General features: G+C 42.0%; 1 protein-coding gene across 1 annotated transcript in view; it reads left to right on the top strand.

Annotated features, from left to right (window-relative positions):
• Positions 1–7,668, top strand: part of CFAP299 (cilia and flagella associated protein 299) — a gene marked incomplete at its 5' end in the record, with an annotated part of 241,716 nt that extends 234,048 nt beyond the window's left edge. The window contains 2 exons of the mRNA XM_067297453.1: positions 4,745–4,874; positions 7,522–7,668. Coding sequence (XP_067153554.1) covers positions 4,745–4,874; positions 7,522–7,617 — 226 coding nt within the window. The remainder of the gene's footprint in view (positions 1–4,744; positions 4,875–7,521) is intronic.
• Positions 7,669–21,072: the final 13,404 nt, after the last annotated feature.

Genomic DNA, 21,072 nt, shown 5'->3' with positions numbered 1-21,072 from the left:
CAAATCTCATCCTACTGTGGCAGTTATTTGGTAAATGTAATTACTTCAGTCAAAGCTGCTTCAAGATGAAAAAGAAAAGCAATTCTCAGCATCTCTTTAACTCTTTTACATGGAAAGAAGTAGCTTGTTCTTATTTAACCAGGGGTCTGTGACATGCATCTTATTATGAAACAGTGGTTGGCGTGGAGTCAGGCATATGTGCTGTATTACACAGTGTCATGTCCCGCTGAGACATTGACCTCGTTTGCACCAGAAAGCTGTGACAGGACTGACAGGCCAATCCCATCCAAGTATATTGCTACTTTGTCATATTTGGCAAGCGCTTGAAGAATGCCAATTTTCCCCCTATTAGAATGATTATTGATGCACTCCTACTGGAGGGCAGAAAGGAAGAGGGTGTCATTTTTCAGGATAAAGGAGTTACTTTGGTTTTTATTTCCATTTCTTCTCACCTTTGTTGTCCTGCATCTCCCCGTCTCCCTTGTCTGCACCCTTCTGCTACTGCCCAACTAAAGAAAGCTGGTCTGTAAATTACCAGGAGGGGGTCTGAAGCCAGATAGTTTGCATCGCAAATTCATATAACCACAAACTGAAAAAAGCTGTTGAGCCATCATTGTTTATAATTAGTTTTTGACTGAAGTCCCAGTCTGCTATAGGGAATGGTTTTATCTTAGTGTATGTGTGGGTGGGAAGAGAAAAGCAGAGAACTGAATCAAGGAACCAATCCTTATCCTGAGGGGAAGAAAGACTAGGGTAGTGTAATCTAACCCCTTGGGATCAAAGGTGGAGCCAACACAGACATAAACACCTTTACACTATGTTCCCTCTCCCTGATTTTGCTGATTTAAATAGTAAATAATAAGTTGGGACAACAAAGCTCTTACCCTGCAGATACACACCTTCTTTTCTTTTGGTCAGGTGGTGAGTGGCAACCCTCGGACTGTTCAGTGTCTGACTGAAACACTCTCCAGTCTGTGCAAGCCTGATGCACCATTGCATTTCAACTCCTAGAATAGGCTGTGCAAGTCCATCTTCCATCAAAGCTGGGTTCCCACCCTGGAATAAGGGAAAAAAGGGGACAATCATGCACCTGGGCTTCAAAATACAGTTTGTAAAACCTTGCCAAAGATTTGCCTATGGGAAAACAGTTGTCCAACAGCATGTCCACCCAAAGCCTTTCCTGCCGTGGCTAGAGCTGGCAATAGGGACTGCGTATCCTGGGGGAAGATCTCTGACATTTTCTGTGCCCTGACTCCCCCTGCCACTGATGAGCTGTAATAAAGCCTGCCTTACATCTCACAAGAATGTCAACTGGTTTAATGCATGTTTACAAAAGGATCCAGAGATTTTTGGATGAAAGACATTCTATAAGCACCATGTGGTTTGATGTGTTGCCATCTTGGTACCCGAAGGAGAACTTTAAGTATACAAAAACCTGTATTCATATTCCTGGATTCTGGAAAGGCACTCACCTGCCTGCGGAATGAAAATCTGCTCTGACCAGAATTAGCTGATGAATGAAAAAAAACACCTCACATATTTTAGTCTGTATTCCCAAGCACAGTGTGGTACTTGTTATATACCACTACACCAACAATTCATTGTTAAAAGAAAAAAAAGATGCATTCTTCTTGCAGCTGGACTGTGGGCACTGCTAAGTGTCTCATATTCCACATACTTAAGAGCCGTGCTGAAGACTGTTAAATTTGTTCCAAAACACTTGGAAATCAAACAAAATGATAATAGAAAAAATGTACACAGTAAATTTTGAATTTGGCATTTGATCCTGTTCATCTGATAGCATGTTTTCATCTCAGGATAATTTAAATATTTAAAGCTACCTGTAATTCTGTTAATAAAAGTCAGTTTCCTTGGATTGGGATTATAGTAACTCATAGATAGTACTTCCTTCTGCAATTTTGTTTATTGTTTGTTCTAGAGAGAGAAACACGGATGAAATCTCCTGGGTCCTGATTTCCAGCCTCCTTTTATTGCAACAGCCACATGGTAGAAAGCACTGAGTAAAATGATCAAGTTTCACCTTAACAGTAACTGACAGTGAAGAGAGAGGCTGCTCCAGAGAATCATTCTCCAACCCCTTGCTCCCCTCATCAAAACTTTCCTTTGACTTCCTGCCTAAATATATTCCCAGACAGCATATATTACTTTGTCCTTGCATCAACATTGTCCTCTAGCTTCAGCAGCCCTTCTCATCCTGGCGGCTGAAGCTGGGGGTGCAGATTACATGAATCTCATCATGTAATCAGTTGTGTCAGTTTTCAGTGAAGACTGTTAGAGGAGGGACGCAGGTGGAAATCTCTTTCTGTGGCCAGACATCCCCAAATTCTTCCTTATAAGAGCAGCCTTCTCACGATCTGTTGGCCTTTGTTGTAGAGAACATGGCAATGTCAGGACATGCGGGCTGCAGCATTCCTGCGTGCTTACGCATGGGAAGGGCAGCCTGGGAACTGCGCAGGGGGTTGTCCAGCTCTGTTGCTCCTCAGTACGGAGTTCAGACAGATTCACCTCATTTCACCAATGGACATATTGCAGCGCTCTCTCTAGCATCTAAGCACATGACGGCAACTGATTTGTTGTGGAGCAAAGAATCCATAACAAAACTGTTTGCATTAGACATTCATTTCTCAATATAAAGCCTGTCTGAGCTCTGATCTTTTATTCACTGGACATCCAAAGCTCCCACTGGCTTAAATGTGGAAGTATTGTAGGAGTGGGGCTGGAAACTTGGCAAAATGCAGGAAGTTATTATCCAGCAGCTAATTGACTATTTCCGCCTTCAGATGTTTAATTTCTTTTTAATGAACGTGGGGAAGTCTTTGCAGACAAACTTTTTTTTTTCCCCTGAGATGATGTAGAGCAAATCCTTCCTAATCTGGTAGTGGTTTTCCAGCCCAAACAGTCTCCATTAGTGTGATTTCTCTTGCTAAGCAAGTTGTGTCCTGGGGGACAGCGAAAAGCTGTATGGATGAAATAACATTGTTGAGTGAAGAGTTAAAAGAATTTGTGTATTTAATTTGTGTATAAATTTGTGCATATTCTTATTCTTAGGTTTAAACAGTGCATACAAAAATTCTGTATGTTTACCACTTAACATGGCTACACAGGAGCATTAAATAATTCTACAGATGAGTTAACGTGATCAATTACAGTATCAGAGTAAAACCATTAAGCTGAATTTATTATGTCCACCCACCTTTCACTCATTTTCTGCAGACTCTCAAGTACTAGGTTGCACAGAATTCCAGAGGACAGCTTGTACTTGCATCAGCTCATTTGCTCAAGAACTTAATTTTGTGCTGAACGCATCTCAAGTCCATTTTACATTACCTGGGTGAAATCCATCAACTTCGGCGGCACTGACTTTGGTAATGCCAGGATGAACTCTGTAAGGGTGTTGTAAATTCATTGCTAAGTCACCACGCACTGCTTCAGTCACACCAAAGGTATTCAGAATGTGAAAAGGCTTAGGATATGTAACAATGAGGCCTATCGTTTTACGTTCTTACAATGTGAAGCAGAAATCAAGGCGCTTTTAAAACTGGAACCCATGTATCTAGCTGGAGCAGAGTATCCTTGCAGAAGATAGGAAAATAAAGGGCTTTGTATTTTCAAAATTTCTTGAGTCCTGCTTATGCCCAGAACGATTTCCTGACTTCTTCCCATTTCCTTCTCCTTTTACAAAAGATACACACATCTGATAAGAAGCAGAAGTGCAATGGGCCACTTAGATGATCAAATGAGTAAGTACCCTAGTGAGGTACATGTAGCAGTGGCATCACATCATGCAATCTGCAGTTACATCTGAGCTGAAAAGGTTTCTAAACAAACACTAACAATGAACATGCAAATCACAGCCTGTTAGCTGGCTGTGTTTCAAGTACAAAAGCCAAAATGGCTAAGGCCAGGTGATAAAAAGTTTGAGAAATCAAATAGAAGTGTGAGAATTCCTTTGGAATTCCAACACCTCCAGCCTAGAAGTAAGATGGATAAATTGCTGAAATCCTTTTGTGTGCATTTTGTATTGACATAGTGGGCTGATGATTCCTTCTGTTGTGGCGTTTAGCGCTGAGACATTTTAGAAACCTGCAAACACAGTCAGCCTGATTGAACGGCTTGCTCTGGAATTAATCACAGACTGACACCTACAGCTCTTCAGGGAGCCGGGATTTTCTTTTGGGAACTGAAGTTCAGCCCCTCCCCCCTGTGTCTGGCCCATGAGGAAACATCCAAAAACTCTTTACTACCAGAATTACATTAAAAACAAGAGAAAGAAAAACAGTAAGGCAGCAAGAGAGTTACAATGAGATCCAAAGGGGAAACTGTTGGTTCTAACATCTGGTTTGCAGATCTGTGGTGGTCCGGGAAGCACTTTCAGGTGGTCTTCAGAGCTGTTTCCGTCACAGTAGTAATTCTCAAGCACTACCACTTCCCGCTAGTTATAACCTAGGCTCTGAATCTTTTAGTAGCACTAGTACTGAATAGATGAGAAGACAACTAGGGGCCTCAGTTTTGGTTTGCCAGAGACTAGATATGTAGGACCACGTTTGGACAGATTTTCTAATATTTGGTAGACTTCTGCTCCTCAGTGATCTCTTTGGCTTTCAGAGGGGCTGTTGTGGAATCAGGAACTACTCAACATGAATAAGTAGGTCAGAACCTGCCCTTTAAGCTGGAAGAATGACATCCATTAAAAGTACAGTATTTCTGTTTCACATTTTCACAGCTTTTACAACTGGGATAGAAATGTCAGCACTTCAAATTCCAGCCCAAATTACCAAGTGATTGCAGAAAATGCCTGTGGATTACTCTTCAAGAACAAAAGTGATAGGAAAATAATAAATGTGGATCCGAAGGTAAATGTTTTTTCTGCAATATTTTGGATTTCCTTTATGCAATAGAGTTGGACTGCCAAGCTATTGAAGTCTGATTGCAAATAGTGTGTTTATCAATATGCACCTAATATTTCAGGCTTACTCAGACATACTGTTCTCCTTGTTAACATAGCTACTATGGTCCCTGTCAGGATAAACTTAACTTACCTTGTTTATAACTGAGTATATCTAGGCCTCTTCCTTGTGAAGACAGCAATCAAAAGTTGAACTGACTGATCAAACTGAAAGATCTCCAAAGCAGGATTTCTCTTCTATCCTTTCCTTTCCCTGCTCTTCTACCTTCCAGCCAGAAGTAGAAAATGTTGCCCTTCTCGCCAGGACAGGCTTCAGGCTGAGTCTATATCCTACTAACTGAATTGGCTGGAAGTGTAAAGGAAAGGGAAGCGTAGCAGAGTGAACAGACTGAGGAGGAAAGCAGGACTGGCTGGAAGGATTGAGGACAGAGGCCTGGAAGACTTACAGAGCTAATGGGCTGGCAGTACATGAGCAGGTGCATCTGGTGTGGCAAGACAGTGTGTTCTATTCAGATGATGCTACATGTGCTTCTTGCTAAGATGAAAAATTGTTAGGATGTTGTCAACCCATCCTGGGGCTGGTAGACCCTGTATTTGATCGCCTCTTAAAAAATCAAGTTTCCTATTATGAAATATGCCTGCAGGTGGATAAAAATAAAGGAATATGAACTTGTTTTGAAACAAAATGCAAGAATTGTAATAGCCCACATCCTGGCTGGTGCCGAACATGGGCAAATCCGTAAAGCACGATCAGCTCCTGTGTATGAAGTGTGGGCCCCCTTCCATCCCAGCACTTTTGCAGTGATGAACTGAAACTAGCAGAATTCCTTCTCCAACTGCACAGCCAGCAGGACTAGTGCTTGTCACCATCACACAGGCTTTAAAAAGAGGGAATGCAGAGTGACTTTGCCATGACAATGCTAGTTTGTTTTATAATATCTATAAAGTCCATGAGCACTGAGGTGCCGATTCTCCAGCCCTCTGAAAAACATGCCAATAGTTTTGCTAATTGTATATGACTTTCGGTTGTTGTCTTCAAATTTGCTCCAGTTAAACTGAGTGAAACCTAAAGGCAATTCTAAGAAAATTATTCCATTTTTCCTCCTTAATGCAAAATACTTGAGAAGTCCTGAGGAAGGCAGCCCCACTAAGATCACTTGGTTCTTGCAGCAGATTGAGATTACCACCATGCCGTAAGGGTCAAACTCCAATTTAAGCCCTGTCCCAAACAAAAGAGAAATTTGACACTAGGTGCCTGTTCTTGTGAAGAACTGCAAAGTAAATCATTCAGAAGGATTTACCATTGGATAAAAAAAAAGAAAATGCTTGTGCCTCAGTACTGCTATATACCAGATGAATGTTATAGACTCTGTGACTCTTACATACTATTGACAGCACAAACGTATGCTTTGCTTTCTCCTAAAAATGGGTCTGATCCTATTATTGCTGAAGTTGATTGATCTATGCCATTTATTTCAGACTTTGCCCACTACTGTTTAAGTAACTCTGTAATTATTTAGATTTGCAAAGCAGTCAAATCCAAACAAAGCAAATGCACTCACATGCTAAAGTCACCTTGGCATCCTATTTCCAGCCATAGTTGAAAGTTGTTTAAATTTCCACATACATCTTTTGTTGAGAACTAAATGGGTGCTAATCTTATAAACAGCTTCCCTCTATAAGAAACTGACTGTTCCTTTAGTGCTAACTGCACTTTTTTAAACTTTACAACTGAAGTCCTTGGACTATAGATTGAATGTGACAAACACACCCAGGCTTTGGTTACTCTCAAAACCAACATGAAGTAAGCTGGGCAATAATTTGTTTGGGTTTGTACTGAACAGATCTAGGATGATGGTTTCTTTGATGTGTTTCCCATGAAAGATGGTTGCATATGAATAGTAACAGTACAAAATATCAAATTATATGTATTTCAAAATAAGTGTATTGGTTTGTTAGAAATTCAAAAATGCATACCTAAAAATGTGTTTGGTTGCATTGAAAGTGGGCCACCAGTCTAACTTCCTACAGCTGCAGAACATCTGTAACAAATAACCAGCTCTTTAGTGTCTATGTGAAAGATCCTTGCAGGCTGAGAGCCATACTAAGATGCGTTGGTGTGCGTACATTCGGTCTCCCTGCAGGTTGCAGGGTACAGGCATGTGGGTCTCCTTGAGATCCATCTGGCTCCGTTTTTTCTGTAACACTTACTGATGCAGAACAAGCTTTTCAGAAGTGCTTGCTGTGGGCCAAACTGAAATCAACATGAGTTCTCTCAGTGGTTTCAGCTTTAACAGACTCACTACCAGCTGCCTCGTCTTTACAATTGGACCTTCTCTTTGACCAGTTGATAGTCCAGTTGTTCCTAGCTGTGTTTAGCTATAAGAACTCTATCACTGTCTTTCCATCTGCTAAAAGCAGCGCAAGAGAAATTATAGGTTATCTGGTGCCTGGACATTAATCTTCACTGAGAAATCCCCACCCTCAAAGGGGATCAGCCTTTGTGTTCCAAGGGAACAAGAAGATTCATAAAATTAAAAACCATGCCTTGTCTCTCCTGACTGTTTGGGTATCTGTAATATTCTGTGTTTCAGGCCTACCCAGGAGACAACACAACGCGGACACCTATTGAAACAGATCTCTACCTCCATGTTGTTATCTACGACCATATTCTCAGAAGAGGGGCATAAGGTCCATCTTTGTGGCTGTTCTCCCAACTATTTGTCTAGTTACCTTAATGCCATCTGGAAGAAAAATAAACAGATGAAAGAGCTTTACCTTGTGATCAGGGGAAGGAGGGTGGATTTTCAGATTGGTTTAGAGTTGGTTTGTGCCTAAATCCTTGAGGGAGGTAGGGTGGAAGGAAGACCCCACACTGATATGCAATCTATGTATCAGGGCCCCTTGATTGCCCTCTCTGAAGTCCGTGGGGCATGTGGCACTGCAAAGGCACGTGGGGGGAAGAGAGAAGGTTTTGGACCCAAATTTTTCCACTACTAGTAATCCAGCAGGGTTGCCAGCTACATGTGGAGGGGCTGCATTCTTTCCTGGAGTAAAGCAGAAACTACTGTCACATAGTTTCCCAGCAACAAGATGTTCTAAATTATTCCTGGGAGACTTCTTTCAGGGAGGCCTTGGCCTTTGTGGAACAACTAATCCCATTTAATATGGACCAAGCCATGCACAGGGTAGCCCAAGAAGTCACACCAAAGAGACTGGTAAACGTAAAGAAATCTGCAGCACTTTGATGGCAACAGTGGTTCCTTGAAGGCCACTTTTCATCTGTTCCTGCTCTTGCAGCTGTTCTAGTACCAGCTTGCCAGAAGTTCAGGCAGCAACGCAATGGCCCAAGGGACTCCCTTCCATTCCCAGGGCACTTGGGTAAGTTGCCCATACTTACATGACCCAGCTGGTAGAACCACCAACGTAGCTGTCTGCTTAGTGGAGAACAGGAAAATGGCACAAAGCTAAGCAGCAGACAGAACTAGGAGAAAACAAAGAACAACAATAATTACAGAGAAAAGAAAAAGGATTTGGAGGGAAAGCAGAGGAAACAAAGGCAGAAAAGGGCTGAATAAAATTCCCTGGACCTTATTGTTTAAGTGACTGGATGATTTTAATGATCTCTTCTGACCTTAAAACTGTGAATCTGTGAAAAGGACAAGGGAGGGAACTCAGAGAAGAAAAAAAGATGGTAGCAGCGCTGCTAGGCTTACCATAGGGTGGGGTTTATCTACTAGCCTCATCACAAGCATGTTCCCTTTGGAAAAGGCTGAGAGCCTCGGTCTTAGCAGTTGGCGCATTAAAGATCCCTTTAGTGCAAGGAGAGGGAGTGTTCCAACAATTACAAAGTGAAAGTTGTTACTTCAAAGCTGCAATAATTTGGGAGAGAGACTTAGAAGACTTGTTTTCTTTCCCATAAAACTTTCAATGTTATGAAGTTCTGCCATTTCCAAAATACAATAAAATCTTTTATTATAACATCTTGCTTTTATATATAGCACTTCATCCCATAGGACCCTGAAAATTTAGCAGCAGATATGCAAACTGGAGGTTACTTTACTCATCTCTGAACTGCAGCCAGGTTGTGGACGAAGCAGAGCAGAGCATGGCAACACAGCTCAACGTTGTAGGCCTTGTCTACACTACCAAGGCTCTGCCTCCATAGCTAGGTCAGCAGAGCCCCCTAGTGTAGACGCAGCAAATGCCAACAGGAGGAGTTTCCGTGCCTTCTTCGGGCAGCACTGTCTCCTGGAGTCAGGGTCAGAGAGAAACCTATCACCCGCTACAGCCCTTCACATCAAAGCCGCTGAAACTACCAAGCTAGTAGTAGAAAACAAACAGGCAAAGACAAATTATGCCTCTTCTCAGGACTATTAACAGAAAGAACAGAAGCCCAAGACTGTAGAAACTCTGATTCTGCAACCCCATGTGTTGGAAATGTACTTCTTCAGAGAGAAGGAGGGCCTTACACTGTTAGGGCAGATTTCTCTTGACCTTGAGGCTTCTGCGTGTTTCCCTCTCTTCATTTAACTGTACTGAACATAAAAATTTCCATCATTTCTTGCATCTCATCTGAAAACTGGGCTTCTGCAATTGACTCAGCTTTGATTTACCACCTGTTTATTGAGGCAGTTCGAGGGAAGGGCTAGAGATTCATTTATAAATACCTTTATAGCATAAAAGCAAAATTGCCTCTATAGCACAGCTCATAATTCAGGAAATATTTTTTGCAAGACAAAATCAGAGGTCCTGAGCCATTCTGAAAACATTAGCTTTTGCCTCTCTTGAACGCTAGAGAAGAAGAAATCCCCATTATGAAGGTTGGTAGAAGGGACAATTGGTAGGAGTATAAAACACATCTTACATTCCTCTGAACTACTGAATTGTCATTATTCTTTCTCAATCTAATCAGATCTTAAAGGAATATAAAAAACTTAAATTGGAAAATGGTTCCTGGAGTTTGGAGAACATTATCTCAAGATCATAATAATTAAAAACAAAGAGAGAGATGAAGTAAGACTAAATAGAAGTGAATTTTCAACTGTAGAAGTTATTTCCATATGAGTTCAGCTTCCTTTATTTTTGTCTTATGAATCAACACTCTTGGTGCTAGTAACAGGAAGTCCAAGAGTATCTCGTGTCTGCATCTGTAGGAAAATGGAAGGAAATGTGGATTCAAGTGGGCTTTACATGTTTTCAGGTCATTATCAGTGAAAGCACCAATGCACTATATGTCTTGAAAGGCAGATGACTGAAAGACTGTAAAGATTTATGTAGCCTCATCTTTTGCAGTTGGTGGTGACCTCCTTTAGAGTTCTAATTTCATGCAATTTCTGACTAGAGCTATGAATCTTTTTTGAGATAAAAAGTTGTTTTCTTTTCTGAACTAAAATACATTCAATGAAATAATGGTATTCACTGAGCCTACAGAATTAATGACTACTCAAAAACTCATTGAAATTCCCTCCCGTCCGGCCTCACCTGTGAGCTAATCTCCTGGTGTCCTGTCTCTTCTGACATTCAAAACCTAGGACCAGAGAATATGATCAATGGAAGCTCAACAGTGACATGTCAAAGCCCGTTGCCAATCCTAAATAGAAGAAAATTTAGCCTCTGTTTTAAGTGGTGAGCACTTGAAAATCTGCCCCCAAACACTTCCATAATCTGGCTTACATTTTAAAGAAAAGGTTCATTTTCCTATCCAGATAGGATAGTGCCTAAAGGCAACAAAGTGCTGTTATATTGTATTTCCCACCATGCTAAAAATGATAGTGATGTTTTTTTCCAACATCTTGTCACTGTTCTGCCCTGTGTAGGCACATAGTGGACATGCCAAACACATGGTAATCAAGAGTAAAGCTTTCCAAGAACTGATAACCACATGAAAGCTCCCTGAATACCCTCCTGTGCTCTGTGACTTTTTAGCAGAAACAAACACAAACTGTCCAGCTTGAAATTATTGCCCACTATAAACATAAGGGGAATGGAAACTTCTCCATTCTGTTCTGAAAAGAGATCGTGTATGATCGCCTATCATGACATTTACTCCAGATGTAGAATGGTGCGTAGCCCTAAGACAACTGGTTTTATACACTGATGAGAAAGTGCATCCTTGCAAAGGATCTACAAAAGTCTAGATTTTATACCACTGGGAGTTTTTTTGTTTCTTTTTTTTTCCCCCCCAAGCATATTTAAACTGCATAAATGAGTTAAAATGAATTAAGGTCTACAGATATTAGCCTGAATATGTTTTGGATTCTTTTATTTTTCTTTACCTCCTTTGCCAAAATCATAATTTTGTTCCTTTTATGTGGAGTCTGGATCTTTAGTCTTGCTTACAGGTTCAGAACATTTGTTGTTGTTGTTGTTGTTGTTGTTGTTGTTGTTATTTTGGATAACAGAGTGAAGCTAAAAAGCAATCTAAGATTGGTGGTGAACAGCTCCATCCTGAGCCACAGACAGAATCACAGGAAGAGTTGTTATTTAATACAAAATACAATGCTTTGAAAAGTCATTTTAAACCAACAACTGAAGTTCTTTGTTCTTGAGCTATCATAACAGAATGCTTCAGGACGTAGTTAGAAATTTTTCCTTGCTGTTACATGAAATGAAATTCTGATGAGATCAATGTGATTTTATGAAGAGGCTCTGCTTTGCTTTCTCTGACCAGAAGTGGTTTTGTGGAAGGCCAGCTGTATGAGGAACCCAAAGCAATGGTGGTAGTTAAGCCCAGATTTGAATTTGATAGTTATATAATAACGTATCTGCTCAGAAAGCACAGCACTACATGTACTCTCAAGTTCATGACTCCAGCAGCAGCCTGGCAAATCCAGTTGTATCTTTAAACCTGAATGAAGGAAACAGAAGTGCCAGTGCCACCTTATTAGCCGACCTCCATCTCACATAAAGAACAAGACCTCCAAGCAGCATACAACATGGTCATTAAGTGTTCTCCTTTTGGCCATCAGTGAAAGAGGTTGTAGGGGAAAATCCTGCCTTAACTGCAACTCTCCACATACAGAAAAGAAATCAGATTAAAAATGAATAAAACCTTTGGGCGATTCTCTGCAAGGCAGGCAGGGACAAGCAGTGCAGGCCAAGCCACTGTTCCCACTGCAAAGAAAACAAAAACACAGGTGTTGAATGCACTGAAGCCATGCAGATTAGCCCTGTGTGCAGTACATGCTCTTTACAAGAAGAAAAAACATCACTCTTGTTATTTGGCTATTGTTCGCTTGAGGCATGTTTTATTTCAGCTCAGCTCCAAGCAGAGTTATTACAGATCCCACAGCAGAAGTTCTCTGTGATGAGAGAAACATGTGATCATGAACATGAAGAAATTATGCTGGGAAGGCACCTCCAACAGGAAGGCTGATGCTGGCCGCCTGAGCAAACACCCAGCCTAGTAAGCATAAAAAAGCAAGCATAATGGATATATAGATATATATACATAGATATAATGGCTATGCACAGGGGTAGCTTGGTGAAAGTTTCTCCCCGCTTCTCCTAGCAGAAGACTTATTTTCTGTACATATCTATAAGACCAAGAGCTAGGTGGTTTAAAGGGAAAGGACACAACTTTGTTTCCCAATAAAAGAAAGGGGAGAGTGAGCTCTGTATGTTGCAATTTGTGTAGTGCAGTTCCAAGTACCGCTTGCTGATGTGCCATTTAGTGTTCTCTTGTGCTGATTTTGAACTTTATGAGTTGTGCATGGGAATGTGTGCATACAGAGGATGCAGGGGAATGATTTGGATTGGGAAAAGTGAGTCATTTGGGGCTGACAGCAATGGATTCGGACTGGATCACAAGACCAAATCCAACAAAAAGAGACAAGGCTGCTCTGAAGTGATGTTTTAAGGGAGGGGAACAGTTGCCTTAGCCAGAGATTATGAATCTAGTAAGAGTGGGACTGACTTGGTGGGGCTGAACACATGCTGCTGGGAGCAAATGTGGTGTCACTGACCCAAGAATTCAGTGGCAGGAGCCCTGCCAGAGCAGAATACGCAGAAGCCCATCTGAGACCAGCAAACAGACGGCACAGAGGGCTGAGGTGAAGCTGCATGGGATATTCACCAGATGACAGTGAGGAGAACTGGATTTAGGAGCCACAGCAGTGGAGATTGCCTTTGTGAGCAAATTCTGGAAAGCCTGAAACCCAGGCAACTAATAAGCACAAGTGTGGGATTGGCCTTCACATGCTGAACAGATTTTGCTAATATCACTTTGTTATGCAAATATGTAATTATTTCACTTCCCCCAGAAGGAGTTTTTGTGGTTTCCTCTTCCCCAGGACTTCCGAATGCTTGCGTGGAGGGAACAAATAAATGTGAAGTTACCAGGTATGTGCATTACGTGGCAATTACTGAAAGTGTGGAAACCTGGAAGTTTTCCGTGGGGGTTTTAAACAGCACTTTTGAAAGGGACTGCTGGAGAGTGGTGAGGTTGGCCCTGATAGTGGCATAAGAGCTGCACATCATTTAAATAAAGTTAATTAAGATTGAGGCCTACTGTGTGCCCAGGGCTAAGGAATAAAAAGGCTAGGCTGCTTACAAGTTACACGACTGTACAGCAACATGTGTGAAGCACAAACTGGAGCCTTACTGGTGGATCAGGTTGGAGCTCTACAAGCAAGAAGCTGCCGGGGCCCAGCAGGGAAAGCGCAGGATCTGCAGACCTGCAGGGAGCTGCACTGGCTGGAGCTCGGAAGGGCAGTGCTTGTGGATAACCCAGAAGTTATCCACGCCGACAAACGAGAGAACAAACAAGAAGCACGCACCAACCCTCTTTCTGTAATACTGTGGTAGAATAAGTATAGACAAGTGACCAGCTTAGAAAAGTCCAGCCCTGCCCGGTTGTAATGCAAGTAACCCTTTTGTTACTAAAGAGGGAGAAAGAAAGTCAGGCTGCCTTATATACAGCCAGCATTTCAGATCGTTTGAGCTTGATTCTGCCTCAGATGTCTGCCCGCAAGTGCATCTGTAGACACACACAAACACACACACACCAGCTGGAGTTTGGTGCTTATTTCTAGAGACCAGATCAGAACTCTAACAGCGTTATTTGAGCCCTCTGCATCTTTCCTGTTTCTTCTGTTGGGAGGGGACGGGGAGGGAAAAAAATACAGTAATAGATTATCTATAGCAATCCAGATTGTTATCTCAGCTTTGCAGATGGAAATCTAGAGTGACTCTCCTGAATAGGATGCAGTCAATCCATAATCACACCAGTGTGTGTGCAGAATTTGTCCCATGTGGTGATGGTTATTCTTTTTGTCTGTCTGCGTGTTTTGTAGCTTTTCATGCCCCTACAGCTGTTTTGTGTGGAGACCTGCCCTCCAGACTGCTTAAGACCTGATTCGTGCATTTGTACCAAAATGATCTGTATGCTGCGCAGAAAGGCAGATGAGTTTATTTGGATATTCCAGAAAAAGTGATTTAGGAAGTTGGACTGTGTTCTGAGATTTGGAGCCTGTCAGTATATCATACTGAAATGTTTGCCTTGTTTTTATAAACACAGGAAAGGTAGGTAAGCTTTTATTCCACTTTGTTGCTTTGATGATTATGCCATTGAACAGCTACATTTGGCAAACCAAGACAGAAAAAAGGGGGAGGGAAAAAAATAAGAAATTAACACCACATTTAGGCATCTCTGTTAAAAATGCAAAATATGTGGAGTGCTTCTGCACCAAGTTCAGACTAGAATCATACACATCTCATTGTGCACAAATCATTTTTACTGCTGTTGCATCAACACCAGAGCTTGACACATTCTTTAACCCTTCTTAGCCTTCCGAATGACCTGGTTTGCCTTTATCAATAGAAGGCTCTAAAAGCCCATGAGGGTTGCATCAGCTGTAACCAGGTAGACCCAGATTCAGGGAGGAGTTTAGGTGTTTCATACCCCCGTGTATCTCTTCAGGAATAGCTGGGCTCAGTTCTGCTGGCAGCTGAAAAGCTGAGAGCAGAATGAATATGTTAAATTTCAGAACCGTTATTAACATTTGTCGCATTTCATAGGCCAAAACCTTACATGATGAAAATCATTATAGCATAAATCAGTAAAGTAATACTGGTTTTCTTACTGAATAAGTGTCTTCACAAGAGTGTTGGTAAAAATGCAGCAAATCTTTTAAGCATGACTATTATAATATGGTGAATCTCGACTGTGCATATAATATTGAAATCAGTGGTATTTTGTGTCAGATGAGGATTTGGCCCAAAGAAAAGACCTCAGGATTTGACTGCATATTGATACAAAGCAAACAAAAGCTTTTGGCTCGTATCAGTCAGTTGCCAAGAAGGGTCCCAGGGAATCATAGTATCACAGGATCGTTCAGGTTGGGAGGGACCTCTCTTGGTCTCTACTCCAACCTGCTGCTCAAAGCAGGGCCAGCCGTGAGATCAGACCAGGCTGCTCAGGGCTGTATCCAGTCAGTCTGAAAACTTCCAAGGATGGAGACTGCACAGCCTCCCTGGGTTACCTGTTCCAAAGCCTGACCATCCTCCAGGGGGAAAAGTTTTTCCTAATATCCAGTCTGCGCCTCTCCTGTTTCAGCTTGTGCCTGTTGTCTCTCATCCTCTTGCCATGCAATGCTGTGATCAGCCTGCTTCTGTCTTCTTGTTAACCCCCTCACAGGTACTGGCAGGCTGCTGTGAGATTGCCCCAAAGCCGTCTCTGCTCCAGGCTGAACAAGTCCCACTCCCTCAACCTCTCCTCACAGCACAAGTGCTCCAGCCGCCAACCATTTTGGTGACCTTGCTGAACTGCCTCCTGTCCTTTATCAACGTTCTGTATGGACACAATATTCTATATATGGTCTAAAAAATGCTGAGTATAGGGGGATACTCACTTCACTCCATCTACTGGCCGCACTCCTGGTGATACAGCCCAGGATGCTGTTGGTCTTCCCTGCTGCTGGGGTGCACTGCTGGCTCTGCCCAGCTCACTGTCCCCCAGAGCACCTGGGCGCTTTTCAGCAGAGCTGCTCCCCAGCAGCCAGGCCCCAGCCTGTGCTGTTGCATGGGGCCAGTCCTTCCCAGGGGCAGGACTTTGCATTTGTCCTTTTTGAGTTTAACAAACTTGGTAACATCCTAACTTGGATACAAGAATATTGTGGCAGACAGTGCCGAAACCCTTGCTGAAGTCAAGGTGAATGTCATCCACCAGTCTCCCTTATCCACAAATCCATTCGTTTTAGGTGGGTCAGGCATGATATAGCCTTGGAAGCAGATGAAACTGATGCCTCAATTAAAAATTAATATTATTTTTTTCAGAGAAAGAAACTCAGCAAAATGTGTTAGTAAATGCTGACTTCATTGTGTTATTAAGCATTGGCCCTATGAAACCTGGCCAGTCAGTGCATCCAGCCTAGAGCACCCATCTGCTTCACTTGGAGCAGGATTCAGGCCACAGAGTGTACTAAGAAAAACTGCAGAACTACATTTCCATTCTGGAAGTAGCACCAGTGTCAAAATATCTACTGAAAACCAAACCACAGGTTCTTTCCATAGCCCTCGCTGATGTTTGTAAAATGTTATTTAAGAAACTGAGCTGAAAAGATGCCCATGGACAATTTCAAATGGGGTCATAGTCAGAATCTAAACTAACCAACCACAATTTATTTAAACCAAAATATTTCATTTTAAAGAATACCATTTTCTCACTTTGCCAAATCCTTTTGCTTATCTCTCAATGTTTTAATATGTCCATATCTTGGCAATAAATATTGATAGGTAGAAAGAAAACAAACCAGGCCTGACAGGATAGCAGAGTTGCTTCTGACAACTCCTCAAAGGCCATTAAGTGTGGAATCCGGTAGTGCTGAATACTCATCAACTGATGAAAGAAGAGTTTTTCCCCCCACTATCAGGAGATTCAGATACTGCTTTCAGGTGCAGTGACTGCTGTTTGTGTGCCAAAATCCATATTTTCAAAAGTGGGCATTAATTTGGAGAGCCTCTTTTCCGAGTATTCACATTGCTGCCCCTGAAGAGGAAGGGTACAGAAGAAGCATCCTGGGGGCTCATGATCTAACTCAGGAATATTACTCCAGCCTTTGAAGTTGAAAGTCCCAGCAGTACAACTCCCAAGAATATCTTTGCAGCTACAGGGGGAGTAAGTCGGCAGGCCAAATGTCTACAGTAGGGTGAGCTGAATAGCTCTTCAGGTTCCTGTCCCTGTATTGACTGGAATGGGGTCGCCGGCACCCAGCTAATGTGTAGACACCTCAAGTTAGGTGTCGTAATCCCTGTAAGTATGCACCATTCATAATTGTGAGTGCTTAAGGTGGTCCCCATTTAGAGAGAATTCCAGAAGTACCTCAAGTATTTAAGAGTTGCAGTTCACTGACTTCCAGTTTGACACATCATGCTGCACGTCTGCTGTAACAGTTCAGAGGAGCTTTGAAAAAAATCTCATTCCACTTTAATGATGCCTTGACTTGCGATGAAAGCTGGTACCTCCTTTTTTGTCTTTGCAGTGTACTAGCTGTGTGAACCAAGAGCCACAATGCAAGCTTGTAGCCAGGAATATAGTCGGTATAGTAGTGAGTGCACGTTTAATACATGCTCTAAAAATTGTAATAGTAAGATGGGTAGAAGATGAGCCTCACCAGTTGTAAGCTGCTTAGTTTGAATTAAACACAGCTTTTTCCTGCCAAAACTTCAACTGCTTGCTAGACCAGGACTGACAGGGCCCACATGTGATAGTGTCTTACACAGACTAGTGAGAGTGAGGGATGACCAAGTAGACTGGGTCCTTCCAGTGCAGCATCACTGTGCAGGCTTACACCTATAGTGTATTTACTGCGTGTGCATTGCCTTACAGGAAACAAGTCAGTGATACTGGGACAGTTGCCAGTTCTGAGGCAGTCATACCAGCAAAATGACCTTGAGAGTTGGGATTAGCAGGTTTCTTGTTGGCCAGTCACAGCAGAAAGCTCACAAACAAGAGGGGTCATGAAGATTAAACCCTCCCAAGCAGATAGACAGTCCTTTCAGTTGAGGGTAGGGTCTGGTTTTGCTTAGTAAGTTGCTGAAGTGCTGCATGGTAAGCCTGATATTTATTGTTTGTAGAATGATAGAGTAATTTTAGCATGTGTGAGGGAACATGATGGAATTACAAGCTTGGAGTCTGCTTATACTGATAGTAGTGTTAAACCTTCCTGCTGATTTCGTGGGGACAGAAATATTGCACAAGGGAGTATCTCATCTGTGAGAACAGAGTCACTGCTAGCGCAGGCCGTAGGCTTGTTATCCATCCCTCACGGCACATCTGTATCTCCCTGTGAGGGCATGGCTTTTAAAGGACCAGAACAAGGGCAGATTCTTCAGTGTCACGTGCCTGGCCGTGTACCCCTAAAGCAACAAAAAGAGGTGGAGTGCAGGCTTAGGCAGCAGGTGGAAGATTGCTGGCAGGGAAGGAAGCTCTCTGCTGACAAAGGCAGGGGGAGGCAGCTCCCGCGTTTGGCACGGTACCTAAAAGAACTTCCTGGTATCTGCACGGTGCTGCGGGATGACTGAGGAAGCTGTAGCCCCCACCCCTCCTGGCAGAGCCCCAGCGAGCTAACACTGACCCTGGCACTGTCTTGCTAAAAGTTAGCTGTGGTTCATAACTGAAAGATGCAAAGCAATGTCAATACATTAATATTGCTAACCAAAAAAGTGCAGAGATAACAAATCGTTGAGGTATCACACATTAATGGAGAATTTAGATAAAGATTAAATAAAAGGTAAGTGTATCATTCAGGTACATAAATTCTTAATATTCCTGATCTGTTTTAAGTCTTTTTCTTCTCTTTGCTACTGAAGTTTGGTATGGCAACAGAATAACCCACTCATGTTTGGCAATACTGGTTGCACAGTCCTTTCACCTGGGCTTGTAGTCTAGCTGTGCTGAGTAAGCTAGGCAACCTATCCATTTATCACACCATGTCCTTTTCCAGTTCCATCACTGTCCCAATCCACTTGTGAATTATTTCTTTCCACTTCCCCTCCCGTCCCATAAATGACATAGGCAAACACATTATTATAGGGTTGTAGAGCAGCTGGAATCTGACTATTATCTAAATAACCCATTGAATTTGATCATTCAGATTTTTTTACCAAACCTAAAATGTAGAATGTGCCTCCTGGTTGGAAATACTGCATTTGTGAAAGAAAGGGGTGGTTTCAGTGGCACTTCAAGATGTCCATAGCATCTCTCAGTGATATTTGCAAATAAAAAAAATCACTGTCAGAACCAGTCTTCTGAGGGTGAGCCTGTGGGTGCCATCACGTCTGTGGTATTTGTAATGGAAGCACCGTGCCCCTCTGTCAAGGCTGGGAACACAGCTTCGCCATTGCACATGGTACCAGTACAGTTATATGGCTTCAAGGGGCCTCTTTCTTCTCTTGTAAATCAACATTATTTTGAAACCTGTGGGGTTAAACTTTAAGCTCTCTGGGACATGGATGGAATTTTGTTCTCTGACCAGCACTGAACTTGCTAGTGATTTGCAGCACTTCCACACAAGAAATTGAAAAGAAAAAATAGGAAGGTGCAGAAGCACTGTTATCTCAGATGCCAGGTCTGAGAGTTTGCCAGCCGTTATTTACTAATGAGGAGTAACTACTTCCACGTGCTGGTTCGGATTGCTTTGTGCAGTCACGGTGCTGTGGCATGTAAAATCATATGTCCAGTTTGATCTAAGGATATTTTTTAACTTTGGGAGCTTCAGAACTGCATGCGATGAGAATCCCACTCTATCTGGGGGACAGTTTGCAAAGCAAGTGATATTTGAAACCCAATCTGTGCTTCTGCAGCATTCTCAAAAAACTACAATGGCAGTCTAAAAGGAGGGATTCAGAGAAGGCACCTCACTTTGTGCTCTGAGAAGTCCCCTCTTCCTTTCTCCCTTACCCCAAGAGTCCTCTTTCTTTTCACTGACTAAAACAGGATTGTGCTGGGCTGACTTTCTGTTTTAGACACCTAACTTAACCACAGGCAGATGGTGGGGCAGGGTTCTGGGAGCCAAATTCTGGATTAATTTTGCATAAACAATGCTTTATGCTAAATCTTAAAAGATTTAAAATAAAAGCACAGCAATAGTGTGCTTGAGCTTCCACGTTGAGCTTCAGTCAGTTCTTCTCTAATCCGCCTTTGCTCAAATACTGTGTGACATACATACGTGCTGTCTCTGAATATTTCTCTTGTACTGAAGTCATTCCCAATTTACAGTGGTCCAACCTCAAGAGTCAGGCAGCAGTGTGTAAGATCCCTCATTTGCTGGGCATGCAAAACAGATTACATTCTCATGGCCAATTATTTGGCACTGTAAGTTTAAAAGACTTGGGTTATGCTAGTGTTTTATTTAAATAGTTTTTTTAATGATGTCTCTCACCATTAGAAAATAACATGACTAAAGTTGAAATAGCACTTGCGTTCAACCAGTGTTTCACTTGCTCCAAGATTCCTCTTTTGGGACTGAAAGTTCAGTCATGGTTGTAAGTCAGAGATGGCTATTTGGGCTGAATTTTTCAGCTATCAGTTCAAATCATTTTGTTTCCTTCCTGCAGAGAACTATGTTGATCTTATTATTTTTGTCCAAGAACCTGATCACACCTTAATTTTCTGTATATTGAATTGCCCAAATTTTATTTTGCACTAATGTAAGTTTCTTATATAGAGACCTGAAATGTAAAGTTAGTCTTTCTGTTAGCATCACTGTTAAAATTGTGTGTGTCTGTGTACATATGTATATAATATTTTTAGATGTGTATGGCAAATTGGATGCCTCAAAACTCTGAAAATGAAACACAAATTTTCATGCATTTTAGCGTACAAAAATCATTAGTCTGCTTTTGAAAATCATCTCTTTACTTCATACCTGCCAGTAGGTGCTCGCTTCTTGTAGTTATAGTATTAAAACTGCATAAGGATGCTTGGTACCCAAGTGCCATGTTCAGTGGAATTTGAAAGGCAAGCTTGTTCTCTCCAGTGATACATTTTAGTATACACTTAAGTGCATGATAGTGATACGTTTTCTGTAGGTGTATAGTGCCATTAGGGTTTGCTTTGTTATCTTTTGCCACGCAAGACACAAGTGGAAGCTCTATACTCCGGTTTAACAGTTAGCCCTGTAAATAGCCTGTTGAAAACATGA

The sequence above is a fragment of the Apteryx mantelli genome, chromosome 5 (genome assembly GCF_036417845.1).
Source record: "Apteryx mantelli isolate bAptMan1 chromosome 5, bAptMan1.hap1, whole genome shotgun sequence".
In the NCBI taxonomy this organism is placed as follows: Eukaryota; Metazoa; Chordata; class Aves; order Apterygiformes; family Apterygidae; genus Apteryx; species Apteryx mantelli.
This window is presented reverse-complemented; position numbering and strand designations above follow the sequence as displayed.